The sequence below is a fragment of the Brassica napus genome, chromosome C1 (genome assembly GCF_020379485.1).
Source record: "Brassica napus cultivar Da-Ae chromosome C1, Da-Ae, whole genome shotgun sequence".
Taxonomy (NCBI): domain Eukaryota; kingdom Viridiplantae; phylum Streptophyta; class Magnoliopsida; order Brassicales; family Brassicaceae; genus Brassica; species Brassica napus.
Window position 1 is genome coordinate 2,267,371 of NC_063444.1, and position 24,419 is coordinate 2,291,789.

The 24,419-nt window shown below is 33.7% G+C and overlaps 5 protein-coding genes across 12 annotated transcripts; 1 reads left to right on the top strand and 4 right to left on the bottom strand.

The window, feature by feature from the left end:
* Window positions 1–902: 902 nt before the first annotated feature.
* On the bottom strand, window positions 903–5,018 carry LOC106370548 (phosphatidylinositol/phosphatidylcholine transfer protein SFH1). Of its 2 annotated transcripts, none has more exons than XM_022690976.2 (13): window positions 4,928–5,018; window positions 4,708–4,772; window positions 4,375–4,627; window positions 3,557–3,656; window positions 3,184–3,450; window positions 3,010–3,087; window positions 2,762–2,913; window positions 2,590–2,680; window positions 2,381–2,470; window positions 2,155–2,284; window positions 1,694–2,073; window positions 1,495–1,569; window positions 903–1,413 (listed from the first exon to the last, which is right to left on the bottom strand). In XM_022690976.2, exons 2-13 carry the CDS (start codon window positions 4,724–4,726, stop codon window positions 1,399–1,401), a joined length of 1,650 nt encoding a protein of 549 aa, XP_022546697.2. In that variant the 5' UTR covers window positions 4,727–4,772; window positions 4,928–5,018; the 3' UTR covers window positions 903–1,398. The 2 variants fall into 2 exon arrangements, with proteins under 2 accessions (XP_022546697.2, XP_013666011.2); XM_013810557.3 differs by having other exon boundaries at window positions 908–1,413; window positions 2,581–2,680.
* Window positions 5,019–6,012: 994 nt separating this feature from the next.
* LOC125575152 (bifunctional dihydrofolate reductase-thymidylate synthase 2-like) lies at window positions 6,013–9,418 on the top strand. 7 transcript variants are annotated; one of them, XM_048745153.1, is made up of 11 exons: window positions 6,031–6,158; window positions 6,259–6,293; window positions 6,439–6,484; window positions 6,726–7,568; window positions 7,665–7,709; window positions 7,788–7,853; window positions 8,344–8,405; window positions 8,489–8,563; window positions 8,635–8,924; window positions 8,999–9,105; window positions 9,188–9,418. In XM_048745153.1, the coding sequence occupies exons 2-11, from the start codon at window positions 6,289–6,291 to the stop codon at window positions 9,296–9,298; spliced, it is 1,650 nt and encodes a 549-aa protein (XP_048601110.1). In that variant the 5' UTR covers window positions 6,031–6,158; window positions 6,259–6,288; the 3' UTR covers window positions 9,299–9,418. The 7 variants fall into 7 exon arrangements, with proteins under 7 accessions (XP_048601113.1, XP_048601110.1, XP_048601112.1 ...); XM_048745155.1 differs by having other exon boundaries at window positions 6,038–6,293; window positions 6,726–7,116; window positions 7,189–7,568; XM_048745154.1 differs by having other exon boundaries at window positions 6,062–6,158; window positions 6,248–6,293.
* Window positions 9,419–11,943: 2,525 nt separating this feature from the next.
* LOC125580547 lies at window positions 11,944–13,074 on the bottom strand. Its single transcript, XM_048745158.1, has one exon. It carries the CDS (start codon window positions 12,682–12,684, stop codon window positions 12,043–12,045), a length of 642 nt encoding a protein of 213 aa, XP_048601115.1. The 5' UTR covers window positions 12,685–13,074; the 3' UTR covers window positions 11,944–12,042.
* Window positions 13,075–16,880: 3,806 nt separating this feature from the next.
* Window positions 16,881–18,392, bottom strand: LOC125580548 (probable pinoresinol-lariciresinol reductase 3). The gene is made up of 5 exons (XM_048745159.1): window positions 18,096–18,392; window positions 17,882–18,016; window positions 17,572–17,809; window positions 17,295–17,498; window positions 16,881–17,214 (listed from the first exon to the last, which is right to left on the bottom strand). The coding sequence occupies exons 1-5, from the start codon at window positions 18,282–18,284 to the stop codon at window positions 17,045–17,047; spliced, it is 936 nt and encodes a 311-aa protein (XP_048601116.1). The 5' UTR covers window positions 18,285–18,392; the 3' UTR covers window positions 16,881–17,044.
* An 809-nt stretch (window positions 18,393–19,201) lies between these two features.
* LOC125580549 (transcription factor bHLH63-like) lies at window positions 19,202–21,390 on the bottom strand. Its single transcript, XM_048745160.1, has 7 exons — window positions 20,694–21,390; window positions 20,347–20,604; window positions 20,121–20,255; window positions 19,960–20,031; window positions 19,729–19,887; window positions 19,529–19,638; window positions 19,202–19,414 (listed from the first exon to the last, which is right to left on the bottom strand). The coding sequence occupies exons 1-6, from the start codon at window positions 21,033–21,035 to the stop codon at window positions 19,582–19,584; spliced, it is 1,023 nt and encodes a 340-aa protein (XP_048601117.1). The 5' UTR covers window positions 21,036–21,390; the 3' UTR covers window positions 19,202–19,414; window positions 19,529–19,581.
* Window positions 21,391–24,419: the final 3,029 nt, after the last annotated feature.

The window sequence follows — 24,419 nt, forward strand, 5'->3', positions numbered from 1 at the left end:
GGTCTGAACCGGGTTCGATCGGATTTACTTAGATTAAACTAAATTTAATGATATTTTATAAATAATATGCATATTCTTAAAAAAAATAGATCATATCAAATAAAATGTTTAAATAGTCATAATGTATAGAAAACTTAAAAATAACAATTAAAATTTAAAATCAATATGAAAAGCACATTTAAACTCTATTCACAGATTTTATCACTCTAAATCTTCATCAACTTTAAAAAAAAATTATATGCACATTAGGCAAAAGTTAGATTTTGAAATACAAGTTTCACAAACGTAAATGTTTCAATTATTTAAAGTCTTCAAAACAAGTGATCATGAAATAAAATTTAAACAAAGTGAGAAGTAGATAAAAACAATATCTTGACGCGAATATTAAACTTTGTGAATCTTGTAATTTATGAGTTGTAGAGACGACAAAAGAAAAAGATGAGAGACGATACTTTATTAATCTTTAATAAATCTTATTTTTATTTCAAAAAAAATTGTTTCATTAACAAAATTTTGGCTTATATATGAACCGGGGTTTGTCCGGTTCATTGGGTCACCGGTTCTCGGGTTTTTGACGGTTCGATAGAAGTTTTTAATTGGTTCGATTTTAGTTGGGTTTTAGCATTAATCCAACCCTGATAATTTTTGGTTCATGGTTCAACCCGGTCCGACCGCCGGTTTGGTCCGGGTTTAAAAACACTGCTATAAACCAAATTCGTTTGGCAACAAAACTGGTCTTGATATATAAAATTTCATATATAGATAAATATGAATATGGACTGACATAATTGTTTTCCTTTATAAATAATTATAAAATACTGTAAAAACAAGGGAAAAGTAAATTGTTGCAAGAAAAATATGATCCGTAAATATCATGGAAGGTACATATAATCTTTGGTGGGGACTAACCAAAAGAAAGACCAGGAAAGGGAGAGGACCAAAGGAAGTAATAAAGGCGAAGGCAAAAAAGGGAAAACAAAAATCAAATTTGTGTTCTATCTTTTGCAATCAATGACCAACAAACAAATCCTAATTCTATAGTATTGTTTTATATAAAAAACAACCGGATAATAATCCAAAGTTCCATCGCGTTTAATTTAAGTTTCTGGGACTAACATGTTACAGACAGTTGATATAATACAAACCCAATTAAACGTATGTTAACCTTTGATCACTTGGGTAAAATCACGAGAAATGTCACAGAGAAAATGAAAAACACTCACATATTCAGTGTCACATGCAAGATAAAAGCCAAATAGGTTATCTTCGGATAAATGTACAAGTCTGTCGCTTTTAAGATCAATCTATTCCTCGTTTAAAAAAAATACAAAATCACAAACAAATTCTCTTAGTTTGATTCATCCCCTTGCTTTAATCATCTCATCTCCTTTCACCACTTCAGAACCCGAAAAACTGGAAAGATGCAAAACTGATATTATGAAGAGAACACAATAATATGGGAAGTTAAAATAGTAATTGATGTTTGGTTCTTACCAGCTTCTTCTTTTTCTTCTTCTTTTCAATGTATGCTAAAATCTCCTTCTGGCCCACAAGGGTTTCTTCCAAAGCCTAAACCAAAAAATAATATGCATTTTTTTTTTAGGTTTAGAATCAGACTGTTTTTTCCTGAACGTTTCTAGTAATTTTTTTTTTTTTGCTACAATCGTTTCTAGTAGTTTAAGGTTTGTTTTACCTTCTTGGTCTCACTCAACTCTTGCTCAAGTACTTGAACACGGTTAAGCGCCGCCTGAAGTTTCTCCTCTGTTTCAGTGTCAACATTAGCCGGTTTCAAGTCAAGGAACATGCACTTTTCTTCCAGCTCAGCCATACGTTTCACCATCAACATGTACTCTGAGCTCGAGACGGGAGCTGCAAATTGAGCTTGATTCTGCTTAGGCATAGAATCCTCATAACAAACAGAGTTTCCATATAAAGCAGCCTCTGTGAGTTTACGTGGAACGTCTTTTGATAGCCTAACCATTGCAACAATTCCCATCACAAAGGCCATGACCCCTCCCACAAGTAACCCATCCCCTTTCTTCGGTGCCCCCTTCCTCACGTAGCACTCCAACCCTAGAGAAACTTTAGTACGCGCAGAAGAGCAAATACTTTTTATGAAATGGAGCTGAAAATGTGCGTGTATATATTATATACCTTTAGAGACAGGAAAATTTTCGATTTTCTGAGTTTTTGTAGGCCACTCCATCACGGACTTGTCAATGGTTGCAACTTGCTTCTCATGCACATTGTCTTCATCCATTTTCTTACTGCTTCTGTCAAGACTCTGCAGCATTAACGGATAATCTCAGTATAAGCTTGCCCTAGAGGCCTAGAGTACTAATTAGCTGATTTAAATTGTATTAATTGTTCTTTAACTTACTTCTTGAAATGAAGTTGATCGTCCTTGGTCAACATGCTTGAGGTCATCTTCTGAAATAGGTGAGCACTTGGATTCACGGTTTATAGCCATCTGATTCCAAATTAAAATATGTTTTTGTATGTATAAGATTTCAAGAAATTAATGGATTAATTTAATTAAATTTCAGTGTCTAATTAAAGAATATATAAATTGTTAATTACTTTGAGAACCTCAGGATCATTCCATGGACCTTTGTCTGAGCGCATACAACCTCCTTTATCTTCACAAGTGCAAGCGCCTCCAAAGAACTCTGGCAAGTCACTGTTTACAATACAAAAATAATAGTGTGATGCATATGCAAGTGTCTATAGCTAAGCAGAACTTATATTTTAGGATTGTTACCTAGCATCGATGACTTCAAGCAATTTGCTATGATATTTGTTACCAAGAACATGAATCTTTGCAGTAGTCTTGGGATCAAGAAACGACTTAACTGTGCTCCACAAGAGCCGGAACCCGGAACCAGCATTGATGATGAACATCCGGTTCAACGTCTACAAGAAAATCCCGAACTCAACAACTTTAAGGCTTTGATTTATTTACATTTACATATAGTTTGTAAGTTTTTTTAAAACTTATAGAAACTTTACCTCAGGATAATTATCATTGTCAATCTTGAGAAGCCTTTGAAGAAGCTCTCTCGCAGATTTGCTGAAGTTCTTAAGTCCCTAATTGATTACTCGGAATAAAACACATAGTTTTAGACATTTGAAAATTTAAACATATTGTATTCATGAGACATGTAGGATGGATTTATCATATACCACGCCTTGGACGTCAAGAATAGTTGTGCTCTGGTCAATGTGCTTTTTGGCAGCGACAGAACAAGCAGGGAACTTGATCTTGAAAGTCTTCTCGAACTCTCTGACATGATATTTCACGTACCGGTCCATTGTTGTTACTTGAAGCAGCTTGTTAGCATCGATTTGACCTAATCTCTCAATGTACACTGGTCTGCCTTCCTTGTCTACTCCATGATAGCCTTGAGGGTAATGCTTCATGACTTCATCGATCTCTTCAAACTCAAACTCCTTCATCATAGTTAGAAACAGTATAGAACTTGTCAAAGAATATTCACCAACATTAGATGAGAGTTGGGTCCAAATTAAATGCTCATATTTTAGCAAAGAGATTCACCTCGATAATTTTATCAGCGCCGAAATCTTTTCTCCATTGAATCATGTCACTCCACATTTGCTTAGCTTTCTCAATGTCAAACTTTCTCGCCCTTAGGAATCTGTTTTATCAATATAAAATTCAATTTTCTTAAAAGTTCATTCAAAAATTAATATAAAATATTCTGGATGATTCATTTTTTCTAATTATGACAACAATATCATATAAGATGGATCATGAATTACAGTGTATCAATTATACGAACTCGTTTTTCAATTTATAAACTGCTGTATTAACTATTTTATACTGATTAAAATATGAATTTTGAAAGTCGTAAACTAACCAAACGGAGGGGTTGACTAACAGCGCCTAGAAAGTTAAAACTATGCTAACAAAATTTGTTACCATATTATATTTCTAGTTGGCGTTTACGTCTTTTCCCCGTAATAAACCGATTATTCTAAATAACTTAAATAAGGTTTTACGTATAAAGAAAGATTTTGCATGTGTTAGTGATTAAGAAGAAAATGAAAATTTGAGTTTACAAGCTGCATCTATTTTTAACGCATGAATTTTATCCTACAAAAATAAGTATGGGAATCTAATATTCGTAAAATGATCCAGATATGGTTAATATTTGTATCCATTTTGACCTATTTTTTTTCCCAGTAAGTCTAGTCCAACCAAGCTTATCAGGTTTAAAATATCTAATATAATCACCTAATAGTCAGGTCTAGAATGCAATGAATCTCATTATGATTTGTCACGCAATTAATGTCATGATTATGGTGAGAAATAAAGAGAGATTGAATGATAATGAAAAAAAAAGAAGAGCATACCGAAGCATCATATGGAGATCATCCAGATTAGAGGGCAAGAGCTCGTCGAGGACAAGAGCTTGACGAAAAGCATCAAGAGATTGAAGGTCTTCTGCGTCGATGTCATCTTCAATGGTTACGCACATGACTTTGCTGCTGCTTTTTCGACCTTTTTTTGAGAATGAGTTCTTGAATCTGTTCGATGCGTTTATTGCTTTCTTCTTCAGCGAAGACATCTTGGCTATCTTCCTCTCCTCCTCTGACATCTCTATTTCTGATATAAACACGTTCTATTTGCATTAGTCTTGAGAAAGAATAACATGAATTAAAGCAATAAATGAAATCACGACTAACCAGGTTTAGTCTCAGCCATGGATAGATGAGTTTTAAAGAACTATGTTCACACGGCAATTGAATACCTGCCAAGAAAATATTGTCAAGATAAAAAGAAGTTTAGTTCAAATTGTATAAGAAATGTGAGATGAATCTAAAAAATCAAGATGAGGTTTAAACAAAATGTGTTTTAGGATCCAATAAAAATGAGAAAGATGAATTGAGAGAGTTTTTGTTTTACCTTTGTTAGAGAAGAGTGTTTGAGGAGAGGTAAGGGAGGTTGAAGATAAACTACTTCATAACATGTAGACAACTCTTTTGCTTCTGATTCTATCAACTTATATATTGACATGGTCCTTGAATATTTTGAATTATATCTACACTTTTAAAGAAAAAATTTAACTATAGTATAACCTCTTTAAATTAATATTCTATAAATTAATATACACTAAAAATCTCTATAAAATAATATAATTTTATAGTCTCAAATCGAATTTTTGGTTCAATTAGTATATCGATAAATTAATATCTCTATAAATTAATAAAAAAATTAAAATTTTGGTGTATTCCCAACATTATTAATTTATAGAGGTTTCACTGTATTTACAAAAGAATAAATAAATAATAATAGAGTTGTAAATTAATGAGCAACCAATCATCTATAATTAAATAAATTAATTATGAAGAAGATAAGAGAAAAGCGTGTCTTTGTATTAGGCGAAGTGCACCCCACTACTTACCATTTTGTGGATGTTAAAAAATCTTGACTTCAACCAAAGTAGTGGTCTATTGTAACTAGTAAGGTTTATCTACCAAACAAAATGCATACAGTGAGATGGGTTTACATGAAACATTAGAAACATCAAACAGAAAATGTTTTTTTTTCTTAATTAGAAAACAAAAATATTTAACAATAACAAAGAATCTTATTATTTAAATGAAATAATGGCAAATATACATACAAATAACTATTTGTAGATAATATAATAAGCCCATGACCACATGGATATATTCCTCTCCATAAACGGTGCTGAGATGCATAATTGTTTGTTTGTTCAAATGTATCATTCAAACAATTATAAGTTTGGAGAAAGCTGGTCTATAAAATTGTACAACAAGCCAAACTTTCAATCTAATGATAAGTGATACACCTGACAAACAATCTAAACACTATTTTTCTAAAAAAAAAAATCGATTTCATATTTTATGTTTAAAATTTAAAATTTGTAGTCGTTTATCCATGTTAATTAATAATTAATATTATTGTTCTGGAGTTAGCAATAAACGGGCCTAACTCGAGTCCATTTTGGGCCCAATATATTAGTTTGTTAAAAAGTCCATTTAGCGACTTAGCCATCGCCTCCCGCCGTTTGTATCCTCTCCGAGAGCTCCGAGCGGCGTTTCACTCTCTCTCTCTCTCTATACAGAGCCTCCATTCTCTGAACCATTCATGCGCTTTATCCACTCTTAAGGTTAAGGAATCTAATTTTTTCTTGGGGGAAAATTCATTTTGTGTTGTGTCGATTTAGCGTCTGTTTTGCAAAATTTATTGAATGTGTAGATTCAAAATAGGCATATGCGGATTGAAACTGGTGAACTCCAATGAGGTTAGTTATGTGAAATTACTAGTATTTGATTTAGGGAGATTATTAATAACATTGCCTATGAAGAACATATAATGTGTTTAATTAGACTTATCCCACTTCTTATAGAGACGTTTATTTGAGTTTGGTTTTATTTCTTAATGTTTAGGTGTTTGCACAATCCTATAAAGACTCTACCTTTTGCGTTTAAATCGGTTAGTACTGAACTTGACTCTGTTACCATATGTCTCTTATCTTTTATTGCTGACTGATTGTGTTACTCCCGCATGTTTTACATTTACTCTTGTCACGCGTATGTAGTTTACTTGATCCCCTTTTAGAATGAAGTAGTAGTTCTCTTGAATGCTGTAGTTTGTTTCTTTAATGTGACCTCGTGATATCGAAAGCTATGTGTTGTTGATCTTCTCTCAACTTCCATCTGTGTTCAATTCTCAGGCTTTGCTACCGTTATCTCAAAGGTGGCCCTCCTCATTACCAAGCATCTTCAAGGTTTCGGTTTCAACCATGTCAAACAATCTCAACGGACATGTGAGCTTGCCCTCAGAGCCTCAGAGAGCTTACCAAGTCGTCGTGGCCGCAACCAAGGAGATGGGAATCGGTAAAGACGGGAAGCTTCCCTGGACTTTACCTACCGATCTCAAATTCTTCAAGGAGTTAACTCTGACCACTTCTGATCCCTCCAAGAAGAACGCTGTCGTAATGGGTAGGAAGACGTGGGAGTCTATCCCCACAAAGTATAGACCACTCTCTGGTCGTCTCAACGTTGTCCTAACTCGCTCGAGCGGCTTTGACATAGCCAACACAGAGAATGTTGTAACGTGTAGAAGTATAGATTCTGCTTTAGATTTATTAGCTGGACCACCTTATCGTCTCTCTATTGAGAAGGTGTTTGTTATAGGAGGCGGCGAGGTCTTGAGGGACTCGTTGAACGGGCCGAGATGCGAAGCTATTCACTTAACTGAGATTGATACGAGTGTCGACTGTGATACGTTTGTTCCGGAGATTGACGCTTCTGCTTATCAGCCTTGGTGTTCTTCTCTTCCAGTATGTGAAAATGGACTTCGGTTTTCATTCACTACTTATGTTCGCGTGAAGAGCGATGAGTCTAAGGAGGGTCTTCATGTTGATTGGAGGAAGTTTTCTTCTTTGCTTCCTAAAAAGGTTTTTGAGCGGCATGAGGAGTTTCTGTATTTGAATATGGTTAATGAGATTATCTCAAATGGAAATGTGAAGAACGATAGGACAGGGACTGGTACATTATCTAAATTTGGTTGCCAGGTGCTGTCACAACATCTCTTGATGTGTTATCTGAAATGTCTTGTTCTGGTTTGCTTGTTAAGGTTAACTAATGGACCTCATATTTTTGATCCATAGATGACGTTCAATTTGCGCAGGAGTTTTCCACTTCTGACGACAAAGGTGAGATTAACTGCACTTTTTCATGTTTAAACCCCCAATAGAGTTTGCTTACAAGATCTGTTGGCATTTCATTTGCAGAGAGTTTTCTGGAGAGGTGTTGTTGAGGAACTTCTATGGTTCATAAGTGGTTCAACCAATGCAAAGGTAACAAAAATATCTTTTTATCATATTCTTCATGCCTTAAGCACCGTTACGCCTGCGGGTTCGGCTAGTTTGGTTTTTGGTTAGTTTGGTTTGACATAAATCTTACCGAATTATTTCGAAATAAATAAAGTTTGGCTCGGTTAGTTCTGATTTTGAAATTGGTAGTTTTTGGCTTAATTTTGTTAAAATTTAGATAAGTTCGGTTCGGAATTTAGTTAGTTCGATTAGTTCGGGGTTTTTTATATGGTTTGGTTATTACTTTTTTCTGAAAAAAAGCTGAAGTTATTGATTGCCGAACCGAAAATCGATTTTTAAACCTACCGAATCGAACCGAACTCCCAACCGAAAGAACATAATTAACCAAAAAATTCGGTTCGGTTCGGCCGGTTTGGTACGGACAAAAAAATCCCAAGCCTAAGCACCATGATTGAGCCACATTTGTATGCAAACGAGCTATATTGTTTTTCTGAGAAGTTTGTGTAAATGGCAGCTACTTCAAGAAAAGGGTATCCATATCTGGGATGGGAATGCGTCAAGAGAGTATCTTGATGGGTAAAAACTTTAATTTATATTTTTCTTTCATGAGTTGAAAATCTATGGCCATCACACTGATAAACTTAAACCATTTATTACAGTATTGGACTGACTGAGAGAGAAGAAGGCGACCTTGGACCTGTTTATGGATTCCAATGGAGACACTTTGGTGCTAAGTCAGTAGCTTCTCTATTATTTCATTACTAGGTTTCTCTCTTTAGCCATTTGGTTAAACCTCTTTGTACAGGTACACAGATATGCATGCTGATTATACTGGCCAAGGATTTGATCAGCTCTCAGATGTAATTAACAAGATCAAGAACAATCCTGACGATCGGCGGATTATAATGTCGGCTTGGAATCCTTCTGACCTTAAGGCGATGGCACTTCCTCCATGCCACATGTTTGCTCAGTTTTACGTTGCAAATGGAGAGCTTTCATGTCAAATGTATCAGCGCTCAGCTGATATGGGTCTTGGTGTACCGTTTAACATCGCCTCGTACTCCCTTCTTACATGTATCCTCGCTCATGTCTGTGGTACGTTAGAATTTCACTACATAAAGCGATATTATTTTTCTTCTTCTATTGATGTTTGAGTTGATATTATGCAGATCTTGTTCCTGGTGATTTCATACATGTGATTGGAGATGCTCATGTTTACAAAAACCACGTCAGGCCTCTGCAAGAGCAACTTGAGAACCCACCAAAACCATTTCCTGTGAGTATATTATATGAGACCGCTGATTCTTAAGTTGGTTGAAACTATATAAGGTTATTTAAGTTTGGGCTCTATATTACAGGTTTTGAAGATAAATCCAGAGAAGAAACACATTGATTCTTTTGTCGCTGCTGATTTTGAGCTCATTGGCTATGATCCTCACAAGAAAATAGATATGAAAATGGCTGTTTAGCCTCTCACAAGAATGTTATTTAACCAAAATTTAAAGTTTTGTGTTTGTGTGTGACTTTCTTTGATTCAAACGTGTGAGATTTTAATATATATTTTCATATATTTTAAAATAATTCTACTATCTAATATCCAAAAGGTATTTTATTTCTTCTACAAAAAATAGCTAGAAAATTCTAGTGAGAGGAACTTATAGTTGATTCGGTTGATAATAGAGGACTTATGCTAAAGGACAGATTCTAAATAGACAATACGTTACATGGCACAAACTCTGCTTCCTCAGTTTTGTCATGTCCTGTATGATCTATGCATTTTATCTCTTGGTTTTGTTGGATACTTTTCTCTGTCATTAGAAGTTTTATATGGTGACTACAAATTCAAGTTAACTACATACTCTAAGAGACCAAGTCCAATAGTGTTATATACTCGGGATGTTTGTATAGAATAAAAAGACAAATAAAGATGGTGACTCAAACTTTATGGTCTGCTTTTCTTTCTAATATAAGATTTAAGAGTATTCGTAACTAATTTTCCCAGTAATCTACTAATCACATGTTAGTAATACGTATAAAAATTAGTAAACAACTATATTATATGATTTGTTCGTTACGGGTTCTTGTCGATCTCACGTGTATTCGTCATTCGTATTAGATTCTATAGATTTGCATCAACCTTTTTTCCCATCCGATCGAAGTATATATTGTCTCTTTTCACCTTTCCAGATATTGGTTCCTCCTCCACGTCAAATACTTTCCTACGTAGTTATTCAAAAGCAATCATATTTTATAATTCTACTATTTTTTTTGGTAATCAAAACGATTCAAGATAATTCTACTTTTTTTCCTTCATTCTAACTAAAACGATTCAAGATAAAATATTGCTTATTACTTAGTATTTGTTTATATTACTAGCAGAGTAAATAGCGTGTTACACCAATGAGAGAGAAAAAAGTGTTACTGACTTATTGATTATTGTTGTCAAAACAATATCGCATGGACTAGAGAATATATATGTATGTCTATGGATTATGGACGTGCAGTTCTGCGTGAGTGCATTAGCAAGGTAGAATATTATAGTATGGTATAATGTTTTCCAGTTTAAAAGTTAATGCTGAAATAATATAAAACAAATTAGTAAAAATTCATTTAAAATAACAACAAAATATTCGTGATGAAAAGTGTGATCATTTCTTAGCCAATAGGGAGATACCTCTCTTTTTCAGTCAGTATATGGATAAAGGTTAATGCGAGTTAGCAAATATTCTTAACTTCTTGTCGATGCTTGAATTTTTAGTGTTACGTAATTCATATCATAGCATAAATCTCAAGCATGTCCGAAAACCTAATGTCTAGTTAGTTCAAAGAATCGAAACTCTTGTATGTGTTGCTGGTTTATCAATTTTGCATGGAGAAATATATAAGATGAAACTCTAAATATTCCAAACAAAACATGAGACCAAGACCGATGATGAGAGGAATATATATCAGTACCAACAATTCCTTACTCTATAATGCATTTTATTCCTTTTTTATCGACAACCCTTTAGAATGCTATCCAGCATTTGGAAACACAATTTATATGCTTTTCTAATTTACTTTATATATCTCTAGAATAGGAACCAACCAATACATCGAATATTCGATACTCTACTAGTGTAACTAACCACGTTCGTTATATCACATATCAAACCCTAAACTTGAGGGATCTTAGCTTGTGATCAAAATTCATCTCTTGGATTGTAAAGTTCGACAGTCAATTTTGAGTATACTCCCACGTCGGTCCTTGGCATGTGGATCCACGCTCGTGAGACAATCGAGCCGTAAAATTCAAAAACAATTGTCTATGTAAAATCACCACGAGATATTTATTCCATTCAGTAGCTCTACATCAAGCAAACTTAATTCTGAATTCACCATATATTTAAGGGTTTAATTCATTAGTACTACAAAATAAATGTGCATGCAATCCACCATATTTATAACAAATTGGAGTATTACATCAACCAATCTAACTCAATTAATTACCCCCATATATATGATAAATAAATAAACTATAAGAGGGGAGTTTCGAAAAAAAAATGAAAAAATTAATTACCCCTAATCCCTTCTAAATTAGAAGTAAATTTCTAAATGGTGACCAAAAAAATAAATGAAAATAGTGAATTTTTATATTCTTTTTAATTTATACTATTTATAAGAAATATTTTTCTATATTTTTTTTGTCATTTTTATTATTTTTATTATTAAATTTGTGAAAGAACAGTAAATAACATATATTCTTCTTTTTACAATTTTGTTATCTTCAGAAAAAATTAAATGGTTACCGGTTAAACCCTAAATTGCTTAGCAGCTGCAACTCTAAATATTTATTTTCTAAAAATACAAAACAAAAATAAATAATAATAAGTTACAAATAATTATAATAAATTTGATAATTGATTTTTTTTAATCTCACACAATATTTACCGCAAAGATTTAGACAAAAGAGCATTTGCTTAAAGATTTATAAGCGTCATAAAGCAACCACGTAACGAGTTTTGTGCAAACTATACTACAATTGCACTGATCACAGTGTATATGTATCAGTTCAACTCACAACAAGTAGGACATCACGTATTTAAATTACGATTAGAAATCAGATTTAACATCCAATACCATTCTTTAATGTATACGTAAACAACCTTAAGGCTTACACGAGTTATATACATTGATAAAAAAACACAAACACACTTTCACTAACAAAGAGAATCTAGAATGTCAAGTGTTCTTCATCCTTTTGAATCCTCTTTTGCCTCGCGATGAAAGCTTCAATCTTTGTCCTAAACTGTTCATTGCTCATTGCATCTTCTGGTTTCTTAGCTCTCACCACTACCTTCGTGTCCGAGTCACAAACCTTCAAATGCTTCTCCGAGTCATACCTCCTCATGATGTTCCCAACATGCGGATGAACCGCCTCAAACGTTTTCTGCGATTGGCTTCTCTCGAAACTAACCCTTTTCACTCCACTCAGCTTCTTAGACATTTCTGTTTTGGTCTCATGAACTTCAGATGTCTTCTTCTCATTCTTGTAAAGAAGTTCTTGGTAAAGATCATTGCTCTCCGCTTCTGTTGTCTCGTGAGCGGAGCTGTGTCGTCTGGACTGCGCAAAAAGAGTAATTACAATAGCGTTTCCGACGAAGAAAACGAATCTCGGGCTAACGAGAAACTCTGCTGCTTCCCTGAAAATGTCACCGGAGAGTTTCACTGAAGCGAAAGAGAGTTTGGAGATCAAGATTGTAAGAAGAATCAGTTCCATCAGTCTGAATATGTTCGTGAAAGACTTTATTGCTGGGAAGTTAAAGATTCCTCTAGGTTTCTCCATCTTAAAGTGTTGAAACTGAATTGAATCCATTCGGATGATTTTTCTTGATTAGAGGACAAAACAAGAAAAAAAAAATTCAAAGTGATTGTAGTATGTATGGGACTGAGTGATCTTAGTTCACTCCAAAAAGGTGAGAAGCTGAGAGTTTTGCCAACAAGGGAAGATACAGAGGAAGAAGAACAATAGTCATGGTGAACAGAGACCAGTTCGTGCTGTTATGTTTCATACAAAAGCAGAGGAATCTTTGTGTGAAGATCTCTGTTTTTTTTCTTCTATATGTTTTGTTACTTCTTGGTGTTTGTTGTAATCTTGTTGGTGTTGAGTTGGTTTTATTCCTTATTTATAGAGTATGCAGAAAATGCTAGTACTGCAATATTTTATTTACTTTTGAAAATGGAAATAAATTGGACTAGTTTTGATTTTACAGCTTCAATTGTGAACAGCATAGTAGTTTTTCTTTTCTTTTTTCACTTTATCCTCAAAACATTATTCCCAGTGCTCCCAAAAGCTGTCCTTGCCATTGTTCATCGCCCATGAGGCCAGACCGATCACATCTTCTTCATATTCCCTTCTTTGTTTTCATTATTTATTCCATTTTCTCCAAACATTTAATGTGAGGTTCTAAGTTAATTTTGGTTACACAGGTTTAGATGGGATGTGAAGATTTTTTCTGTTTTGTTTTTAAAGGTTTTAAGCACTTAGATGAATATGTAGACGAATTATTCTGATATGTTTCCTTACATCTATTTAGAATATGGGTGTTACAAAATGCCATACAAATTGTGATGTTACGTAGAGCTGGTCGATTTGTTTTCTTTAAGAATGGATAACACAAGATTGTAATTAAGCTTCAAACTCTAAGATAATAATACCCTTATTTGTCAATAACAATAGTTGGAGGTGCGTATCCTATATGATATTTCGAGAATCTAAAAATATGTTTTGTTGAAACGAACACCAAGACTAAAATAAGTTTTTTTTTCATAACATACAAATCCACATGTCTACAGATAATATGGAAAATCATCGTATGTTACATTACGTACACGTGAGACTGTAGACTCAATATCTCCATGTCTAACTCTCGTACACATGCAAGTGTAAACTATATATAAATGCATTTAGTTAGTTACGAAGACAAGTTATATTCTAAGCTTTGCAAAATAATCAATATATTTGCTGATATAAGACCTACTCGAGAAAACATAAAACACAAACAATGTGAGGGAAGTTCAAGAAACCAAGAGTCTGTCTTCTATGAGTCGTCGGTTCTATTTAACTTCCAGAATTCTCACATAAAAAAAAAGGAAAAACTTCCAACCCAACAAGAACATACGTAGTTAAAGAGGTTATTTCGGTTAATTCTCCAAATTGAGAAACTTTGCTTTTCTTGAATATGAATAGGAGTTGTCGACAGAAACGTTTGGTTCGACAAGAAAAGTAACTTAACACTGTAGTGAAAACCTTTTTGTTTATTCATTTTGATATTCTTTGGAGAAAAAAAAAGAGAATTCAGGCTGAAAGGCCACAAAAATAAAGAAGCTGAAAGGCCATTATGGTTTGAATGTTTTAATGGCCTTTCAGATTATGGCTCTTTTCAAAAAAAAATTGTCGAACTTTTAGTTATTGTAATGTTTAGTCTCAATTGACAATAAAAGTATACAACTTGAATTGCTGGTCTAGTGATTTTAACTCTTATTTTAAAAATAAATAAAATAGATATCCTACCTATAATCTATTTTAAGCAGTACTTGTTTGAAAACTCTTAAGAAATATTAATTCCAGTAATTAGCACTTTCACCAAAATGAAGAAAAATGTTATGTTTTAAATGTAGATTTTTCATACTTAGACAAGGTTTTTACAAAATAGCAACAAACAAAATCATACTAAACATAAAAGAGAAGAGATTAAATATACATCACAACTTATTCGCTGACAAACAAAAAAGTATTTAAATATATCCCAAGCATTAGAATATACATTCCACAAATTATGCAGATTTTATGCCAATAGTTCTATATATAGATTATCTTCTAGCAGAAAAATCCATTTGGCAATATGGAGCACGTAATAAGAGTGATTTCCTTCTTCACTAAGACATGCTCAACATTATTATACTCTTTTTGTCTCTCTTTAATAATTTATGAACTTTTAACTTTGCTTTTCTTTGACATGAAAGACCCACACCTTGTGAAACCATTGTCATCAATTTCTCTTTGTTAGAGTTCTTGACTCAACTAATTAAACTTTCCGTTATGGACATGTGGATTTATAAAAGAAGTTCTAAAATCATATGGTGGCTAGCTAAGTAGCTGAAACTCTCCAATTTCTTTAGATTATCCATTTGTTTTGTAGACGTTGTATCATCCAAAATGTTCTCTCCCTTTTAGAGATTTTAGGCGTTTATGAAACCTTTTTAACATAAATTTTTAAAAATGAGAAGGTTGGAAGTCTCATTAAGGGTCCCTCTAAAGGATAAGAAGTTGTATACGTATAAGTTCGGGAAAATGGTTTATTCTCCAATGAACTTAGCTGTCTCGCTTTTTCACACACAAACTTTTGGACCATGCCAAAACCTCCATGAATTACTTTATTTTTTGAATCAACTACACGGACTATTCATTTTAATCTAATTTCCACAAATTCGTAAACAAAGTTCCTTAGATGTTAACTGGGTTATGACGTGGCTAATCTAATTTAGTAACTCAATTAATTTTGGTTAAATAAACCAGAATACGACGTCGTTTTATGTTTTTACTTCATCAATAATTAGGATAAAATAAAATTTGGGTTTACGATTTCCACAGAGCCAATAAAGAGTTGAGTGTTTGAGAGACGTGTAGAGCCTTAAAACAATCCAAAATAAAGAATCGTAAATAGTATGAAATGCATCGACAGCTTCATTATCTAGCCTATACTCCTAATTAGGTAGCAAAAAGTGCAAACCATAGTGGTCAAAGCTAACTCTCAAATTATAATTTCTCATCACCAAATTTTCCAATAAACTCTAGCTTCTTTGCCGAAGGCCAAAACAAAGGATGAATTTCGACTTCAATGGCACTCAATCTACAAGTAGTTTGGTGAAGTAAATACTTCAGGAAATGGATGAAAAACTTATTTGTAAAAAATGCACAAAACCTGATATTGTTGGCTTATTACAGTAACGATATCAAGTTTTGTGAATTTTCTACAAATAAGTTTTCAATCCATTTTCCGAAGTATTTAGCACTATGATTACAAGATTTGTAATTCCATCCATTCCATGAGCTAATTTCAATAATGTTATCTTTGATCATAAACTCTTTCTCCTATCAATATATGATGCGCCGTATTTAAAAATTTGTTTATAATTTTACATATTAAAAAATTTTAAAATTCCAATGTTGCTAGTAAAATAATTAATAATTTAGTCACCTCAATCAAATATTTGAAAATGAAATCTATTATTTATGTTATTTTGACAATGTTATCATTTGGTTTTCTTAAACCCTTTTTGTCGTGTACTTGTATTGAAGATGTTTTGTAGTGACCAATTTTTTTTCTTTGTATTGTGTAAGATTTAATTCTATTTATATTTGTATTTAAATGTTATCTTGTTTTGAATGATTGAATAATACTTAAAAGGATCCTCTTGGTATATTTTGGAAGCTGATATTGTGTTTTAAGTAAAGATATTCTATTATTCCTAAATTTATCTTATCTCAATCATTGATGAAGAGAAAGCATAAAACAACGTCATATTCTAGTTTATTTAACCAAAATTAATTGAGTTATTAACTCAGATTAGCTACGTCATAACCCAGTAAACGCCTAAGGAACTCCGTTTACGAGAATTTGTGAAAATTAGGTTAAAATGAATAGTCCATGTAGTTGATTAAAAAAATAAAGTAAAAGGTTTTGACATAGGTCCAAAAGTTCGTGTGTGAAAAACTTAAGATATCTAAGTTCATAGGGGAATAAGTTATTTTCCCTGTTCTTGCTAAATAACTTTTATCTGATTCTACAGTATTCTGTATATGGTTCTAATAAATGAGACACATTATCTGTATATTCCTGGCCTAATCCATTTGTTTGACTTAATCCATGACGAAATTTTTGGATATCTGTTGGACTAGTGTAGAAATACTTATTGCTGACCAGCAACAATCCCAAAAATGTTTCCACAAATTTTTAGTTCAATGGATTCCTTTTATTCAATCATCATCAGAACTTCAGAACCAATGTCTCACACACAAAACTCAGATCACTTGGGATAAAGATAGATAGTGTTACGTAGGAGAGAGAATTTCCTCAAAAAAAAAACAGAGATGCTTTAGAAATGTAGAGATCTCTCTCTCTCTCTCGCAAAAATGAGACAACATGTGATCCCTTCCCTATTTGGTTACAATCCTAGAGAAGGGTATCAAGAAACTCGCTCACGGTCATGTACTTGACATCAGGGTAAAGCTCAGTACCATTCACTCCACCACAAGACTCATCAATCTCAAAGTAAGTGTGATGTCCTTTAATAAAAACAGAGTATATGAAAACCATCTCCATATCATCCGGATACGGAGTCTCTGCATCACATAAACAAAAAGATCCGAGAGTTAAAAAGAAAATTAGAAAAAACTTTAAAAATGTAGATGTCTTAACAAACCTTTGATCTTCTCAAGAAGTTGACTCTCAGTAACAAAAGTCTTCACAAGCTTCTTCTCAATCTTCCCTTCCCACATCTCAACAAGATCATTCATCGAACATACATTCCCACTCGGCCTAAGGTACAACGTCTTGTTCAGTGTTCTAGGATCATCAATCGTTTTGATAGTAAACGCTGCCGCATCAACCTCATTCACAAAAACAGCTATACAACAAACACACAGATTCATAAGACACACTGTGTATTAATGTAGTTAAAGGGAAAAAAAAGGAGAGACCTTTAACGTCCCCATCTCCAAAGACGGTGACTTTATCCACCGGAGGAGACTGCAAACCCGGTTGGACAAGAGATGGAAGTAGAATCCTCATGAACAGCCCGCAGCAAATGTACGTGTAAGGAATGTTTGATGATTCTACAAGACGTCTGATCTCAGACTTCTTTGAGTAGAAGCCGTGATCGAGATCAGAGACTTGTGTTTTGTCCGGATCTGCTCCGTATTCAGCAGGGATAAACCTCTGCAACAAACAGTGTCGTGTTCTAAGTTAGATATGCAATGTCAAGAGCCAATGATGGGGATAGAGAGAGACCTTGATGGAGGGAGTTCGTTTGATGACGTTGATGAGGAGTGTCTGATCAAGAACATGTTTTGATGGAATCGCAGAGATCACGACATCTACTTTACTCACTGCTTCTTCTAAGCTTGCTTCATCGTCTAATGAACCCTAAATCCATATCAAACGAAGAATTAAAAAAAGCAAACTTTTAATTTAATGAGAGAGGTTGATGGAGAAAGGAAGAGACTTTGAGGAGAGTGACGCCGGCGGAGGAGAGAGATTCAAGGTTAGCGGACTTGGAAGGATCGGAGAATGTAGAGTTTCTGATGAGGGCGAATGTCGGGTGACCCGATTGGATGCTGAAACGGGTCAAGTAGTGACCTAATCTTCCTGTTGCTCCGATGACCAATACTCTGCTCTTCTTCTCCTCCTCCATGTTCCCTTTACCGTACAATCCGTGGCGGATGATGATTAGTGTTTTATTCTCTTACACTTGAACTCAAAGACGTTGACTTTCTACTCAATAAAAGTCACATGTCTAAATTGTACATTCAGATCAGCTTAACAACATATTTTTTTAATCCTTCCTAGCATTATATTTATATGTTTTGGATAGTTTGTAGGCTGTAATTGATTATCATCATGCATTTTCTAATTGTTTGAATGGACACCTTCATCAAGCTTTTGGAGGAATTGTTGAGAAATTATTTTATCAAACAACTTTGGAGAAAGATTTAAAACATAGGCCACTCTTTCTTCTTTTACTTTGTTACTTATTACTTTTTTATTCCTTCTGCTGAATGATTGAGTGGAGCTGTGACAGTGTATCATGAAAAGTCCTATGTATGAACCGAACACCATTAGAGCATAATGATTAGTGGGACTCATTCATAATGTTCTAATAAAAAGAGGAGAACACTCATTGAAAGACTGATAATAAAAATATCTAATACTGTTTTGCATCTATACACACAATAGTATTGTATGTACTCTTGTCTCTGATACTACAATGGTTTGGGTAGTTGTAGTCGGCAACATTATGATTACCATCATGCAACTCTTTTTTTTTTTTTTTGCTAAACATCAGCATGCAACTCTGATAGTTTGAACACCTTCATAAAGGTTTTGGAAGAATTGTTGATAAATTAATTATCAAAGAACTTTGGAGAAAGATTCAACCTATGTCTTTCTTTACTTTGTTATTAATTCTTACATTTTCTTTTCTTTTTTTGTTGAGTGGTCATGGACTTGTGACATTGTGAAAGAGAAAATTCCTATGTATAAACCCCACTAGAGCATGATTAGTGAGACCCACTCATGATGCTCTAAGAAGAGCAGAAACACACATTGAAAGATTATGATAAGAAAAATATATATTATTGTTTGGCATCTATACACACAATACAGTATACTCTGTCTCTGATACTACAATGATGGGCTGAGAATCTTAAGTTAATTTACTGAAATTAGTAAATAACTGCTAACTTGCTCTCTCTTCTGATGAAAATAATATGAGTTTGATCTTCCCACTTGAAAAAAAAAATAAGCTGCCTGTATCCAGAGAACCTGCATAATCAAATCTTATATATGTAAATTTTGAATGAAGTGTGATATTTGAACTTGTCCTAAACCATAAAGCCAAAAATTATGCCATATAATCATTGCTAGTAAATATTATACCTGACAGTGGTCTAGAACTAAGAAACGGTGAAAAGTTTGCGGACCGCTCTTAGTCAAACGGTATAAAGATTCTGCACATCAGAGTCCCACATAGTAGCAGATTGACCATTCTGTAACATAATCAAAACATATAGATTATTAGTAAACCAAAAGTTATATGATAAGCTTCACAGTGGAAGAGAAATGAAAACATAACCTACGTTGAAACATGACAGTGGATCAGAACTAGTAACCACTTGCTGCATTGGATTGAAATGAACATAACCGGAATTAACCATATCATGAGGGTAACCGGAATTCACCATCATATGAGGTGGCATCACAGTGTTTGGTAAGTTCATCATTGGAGCTGAGACAACCTGGAATCAATTTATATTAGCTCATCTAATAATTCTATAAATTAAAGCTTTTACATGCAAACAAAAACTAACCTCTTTGGAAAAAATGTCATCGATGTTGAAATCCAGTCTTGGACTAACAGTTGCTAGTTTCATGGATAAGAACTGATCCAAACATGAACCATATATTAGGTTACAAAATTATCAAATATTATTTCTAGTCTTACAAGATATATAGGAAATGAATTGCGAACCTCGACTTGTCGCTGGAGAGACTGAACATAGTTAATGATCTCATCAAGCATCCCTGCTTTGCCTGTAATCTTTTCGCATCCAGGAACCAAATCTTGTAGAAACTTCATTCTCCCACTGATCTTTTCTCTTCTAGCCTTCACAATTGAACAATAAAATTAGTCATTAAATATTTTCAAAATATTAAGCTACTAAATGAAACTAATTAATAAAGTCTCTCTCTCTCACTCGTTCTGCAATGCTGTGGCTATCAGTGGCTTGGCCTCTCCGCGCACGAACGTGAATATAATCCGTCCTCTGCGAGTCTTTCGTCACTTTTGATGAATCGTTAGAACAACTGTTCTGTTCTTTCTTGGCTTTGTTCTTCGTCTTCATGATGCTTCTAGTGCTCTGCTCTGTTACTTTCGACTTCTCTTCTTCTTCTTCTTCTTCAACTGCTACTTCTCTGTCCATCATCATCATCATCTTTTTCTTCTCATTACAAACCTAAAAGCCCATTAACAGACAAAGTGAATCTCAAAGTAAGATCTGTGTTTTTATTCAGAGTTTTAGTTTCTTTAAGCAACATTGCGAACCTTAGTCTCTGTATCGACGCAACCAAACTTCCTTTTCTTGGAATTTCCAAACTCAGTTGTAATATTTCCTGGAGAAACTGAGATTCTCGCATCACCGTGCAACTCCCCGTAAATCTCCGGAAGATCCAAACCGGCCGACGGTAGAAAGCTGTCAACCTCGCCGACGTTCATCTTGGAAGAATTGGGGAAGAAGCAAGGGAGAGTGGGTTCGAAGCCGGGATGGTGGTACTGGTGGTAGTTTAGTTGAACCCTTTGGCGCTCTAAGACAGACATGTCGTCACAGTTGAGGAAAAGCTCAGCTTCTGTAGCTTCTCCTCCGTTCATCATCATCGTCATCATCATCTTCTTCTACTTTGGAGTGGTAGAGAAACAGAGTAAAGGTGAGGGTAGAAGAGGAAGGGATATTTATAACCAAACAAAAGAAGAAGCAACCTGTTTTGTACTTAAGTCTAAATTCATCGCATCAGATAAGTAGGGCCATGTACAAATCTGGAAGTTTTAGATGATTGTAGATAATTTAGATTTGGGATATGCCTAGAGAAATGATGATAAAATTACTAAAAATAGTGACACAAAGAAAAAAAAAACTATTAAAACTCACTATTTTATTACATTTTGTGTACTGGTGGATTCGATTTTCATTCATTTAGAAAGGATAAGCATGGGCATTAGGGGCAATATCACCTATAGTGTGTGAAGAAGACTCATTTTTAGCTGGAAAGGTCTATTTATTTCACTAAACATGCCAGTGAACGTCACGTGGGAGTGATTGTGCCTTTGTAACGTACTAACACAGTGAAAGGTATCATTGTGCAGTTTGATATTTCTCTTTAATTTGTTTGTTTCATAAGATTTGTAATCGAAACTTGTAGTTCGTTTTACTAGTGACAAAACTTTCTGCCGTAACCGCCTAAACCATAGGGCATTGGTCATCTTCTAGCGCTAACGCCAATACGCATCAAATACGGCTGTATAAGTGCATATTCTAGAAAATAACTCTTAGTATACGTTATCTTAGAATCCAAGTACAAAAACTGAAACCATTATACATCTGATTAAGATAACACTCAGGTCGTTTTAATAACTCATGTATTTGACTACGAGACACTGTTCACATGAATTTATGACGCCAGAGGTTTTCTGAACCTTGTTATTCAGATCGATCCTGCTTCTGATGGCCATGCTATATTGGCTTAGTGTATTGTGATTGGCTAAGACTGAGACGGCGCAAGAGAGACTGCCACGTGATCGCCATGCTCTTTGAATGCATGTGGCTTACAAGACCCATCACATAAATTACTCTCACAAAGTTAGCTTTAGATCACTTTCACCGAAAACCAGTCAGCAAATATATTTCCAAGAAAAAGACCTCTCATAAAATAAAGCGTGTCACTTATTGTTTGGTTTAGTAGATTCTCAAATATTTCTATTCATCCCACCTTTTATTTAAGTCACTGGAACACCCTTCATGTGAACAAAAAATCCGATATTTTGTTGTTTCGGTCTAATCCAATTATTTTATCAAGCTTTTCAAACACAAAAATGGAGTTAGTAGATAAGGAAAGGGGAGAAGGTATAAAGTTGTTTGAAATAAAGAAATGGTCATTGCTTTTTGATGTGATGAATTCGGACCAAGTCCATAGAAGATGAAGGCTATTTCATTATCATACTATTCATGCATACACTATTAAAGTAATGCCACACACCTAATATGTGGGTTCCCCATTCTATAATATATATATATATATATACATGCATATATGTTTTTACATGGCTGAACGTATATGTCCACACTTCTTTCCGGTGTATTGAGTTGGAGATAAATATACGTTATAACATGTGTGTGAGTAGTATTAATATGTGGAAGCTCATAGAAAGATAATTACTAGTTGGAACAATAATGAGGAAGATCCAATTAGTAGTCATGGTATGACGGGGTCCTAGTCAAAAGCAAAGTGTTTTGTACTCTCTTTATTCCCAAATGCATAATGTTTTACAGAATTTTGATATTAAGATGTTTTCATTTTTCTAGATGATTTTTATTTTATTAAAAAATGTGTATTCAATCGCATTTTAATAGTCTATTTTATAATTAGTTTTATACCATTAATGATACTTTCTAGACAAAAAATAGTTTTTTTAATATGTGTGTTTCTACCTAAACATCTTATATTTAGAAACAGAAGGAGTATATTTATTTTATTGAATTAATCACAGCGTCGGGACCGAAGTCAATCGACTATTTTATAGATCCTAAAAATGCAATGTTAAATAATCGGGACCGAAGTGAATCGACTATTCTATAGATCCTAAAAATGCAATGTTAAATTATCTATCTGGTGACTAACGAAAATTGAACTGCAGATTCACTGTATTGAAATTATTGGTTGTATTCTGTATACCAAAACTATACAAATTTACAAAATAGCTATATATTATCTAAAGTTAAAAGAAATATAAATTGCTAACACAAGATAAGCAACTAGTATCCACTCGAGAGTGGATACATTTTATAAAATAATTATATTCTATGCAAAGTTTTATATTTTCCATTTATTAGTCTTGTATAGTTTAGAAACCAGAAGTAAAAAATAATTAATTTTTATAATAAAATAAAGGCATTTGGTGTTGCAAATGAATTTTGATATGCAATCTTAAATTTAATTTTAAAAAAAGGAAGCAATAATTTTCTTCTAAAAAATCGGTGGATACGTTGAAAAAATCGAGCAAAATTATAAAGTTTCGAAGGCCCTTTCTCAAAAAAAAAATTAATAAAGTTTTCCTAGGAATACACGAACTGTGTATATATAATATAGGTCATATAAATAGATTTTTTTTTTTTTTTGTTCAACAGGTCATATAAATAGATAAGATGATTCTTTTTGATGAAGTACGTTCCTCGGGGATTGCTCCAATTCTCTGACAGCTATCATTAATTTCGCATTATTCAACTATCTATTGAATTCTATGGGCGTCCTTCTTTTATGTCTCCAAAAATTCAAAATCATACAGCAATCTAAAATATGCATCTATTTAGAAGAGATTTATTTTCAAATGAAACTCTTTTTGATTTTTTTTTTTTACAAAAATGTAATGACTAAATTTTGGATTTTCTCGTTCAACTGTTTCATTAGAGGATAAAATGTATTAATAGATATGTTTGCAGCAATTGTTTATCTCGTGGATCAAATCCTTCCAACTGAAGAAATGAATGACTCAATGATCTTCGAGTGTTGGATTTCAAGATTGGACCGGTTCACATGGCTGATGATAATTGACCGCACCTGTCTAACCAAATGTGAGTTTATATTGATTGCTTCAGTATATGACGTTTGAACAGCAATATATTCTTTATTATAACGAACAAGAGAAAAACATTGTAGCCATCAAATTATCATAACTAAACAAAAGAAGAAAAAGAGAGCGTAAATCAACTAGGACCGACTGTTTTGAACACGAATCTTTGGCTTAGCTGAATCAGAATCAATTTTATCCGGATATTTATCATGCAAATGTTCCCAAGGATTATTTGTCGAAGCCTTGACATTGCGTAGAGCCACCCAAACCGCACTGTTACATTTAAACCCTGACCCTAATCTGCCAAACTTTATTTCCTTTCTTCGTTCTTCCTTTTTGCATCTATGTATCATACCTAATTGAGCTAGACAAAGTATTCCCAAGTCTGTGTAACGTTGATCTTGATGCCTCAGACATCACTCGGTGCTA

Excerpts from the sequence above, each read along its gene's own strand:
- LOC106370548 (XM_013810557.3), bottom strand. Across the intron at positions 3,451-3,556 it reads GCGCTGATAAAATTATCGAG|GAGTTTGAGTTTGAAGAGAT; the intron begins GTGAATCTCTTT and ends ACTATGATGAAG. Across the intron at positions 3,088-3,183 it reads TTCTTGACGTCCAAGGCGTG|GGACTTAAGAACTTCAGCAA; the intron begins GTATATGATAAA and ends GTAATCAATTAG.
- LOC125575152 (XM_048745151.1), top strand. The coding sequence starts at position 6,431 with ATGTTTAGGTGTTTGCACAATCCTATAAAGACTCTACCTTTTGCGTTT. Across the intron at positions 7,569-7,664 it reads TATCTAAATTTGGTTGCCAG|ATGACGTTCAATTTGCGCAG; the intron begins GTGCTGTCACAA and ends TTTGATCCATAG. Across the intron at positions 9,106-9,187 it reads ACCCACCAAAACCATTTCCT|GTTTTGAAGATAAATCCAGA; the intron begins GTGAGTATATTA and ends TCTATATTACAG.
- LOC125580547 (XM_048745158.1), bottom strand. The coding sequence starts at position 12,684 with ATGGATTCAATTCAGTTTCAACACTTTAAGATGGAGAAACCTAGAGGA.
- LOC125580548 (XM_048745159.1), bottom strand. The coding sequence starts at position 18,284 with ATGGAGGAGGAGAAGAAGAGCAGAGTATTGGTCATCGGAGCAACAGGA. Across the intron at positions 17,499-17,571 it reads TGGAGATGGGGACGTTAAAG|CTGTTTTTGTGAATGAGGTT; the intron begins GTCTCTCCTTTT and ends TTTGTTGTATAG. Across the intron at positions 17,215-17,294 it reads ACTTCTTGAGAAGATCAAAG|AGACTCCGTATCCGGATGAT; the intron begins GTTTGTTAAGAC and ends TATGTGATGCAG.
- LOC125580549 (XM_048745160.1), bottom strand. The coding sequence starts at position 21,035 with ATGATGATGACGATGATGATGAACGGAGGAGAAGCTACAGAAGCTGAG. Across the intron at positions 20,605-20,693 it reads GCGTCGATACAGAGACTAAG|GTTTGTAATGAGAAGAAAAA; the intron begins GTTCGCAATGTT and ends ATGGGCTTTTAG. Across the intron at positions 19,639-19,728 it reads ATCCACTGTCATGTTTCAAC|AATGGTCAATCTGCTACTAT; the intron begins GTAGGTTATGTT and ends ATTATGTTACAG.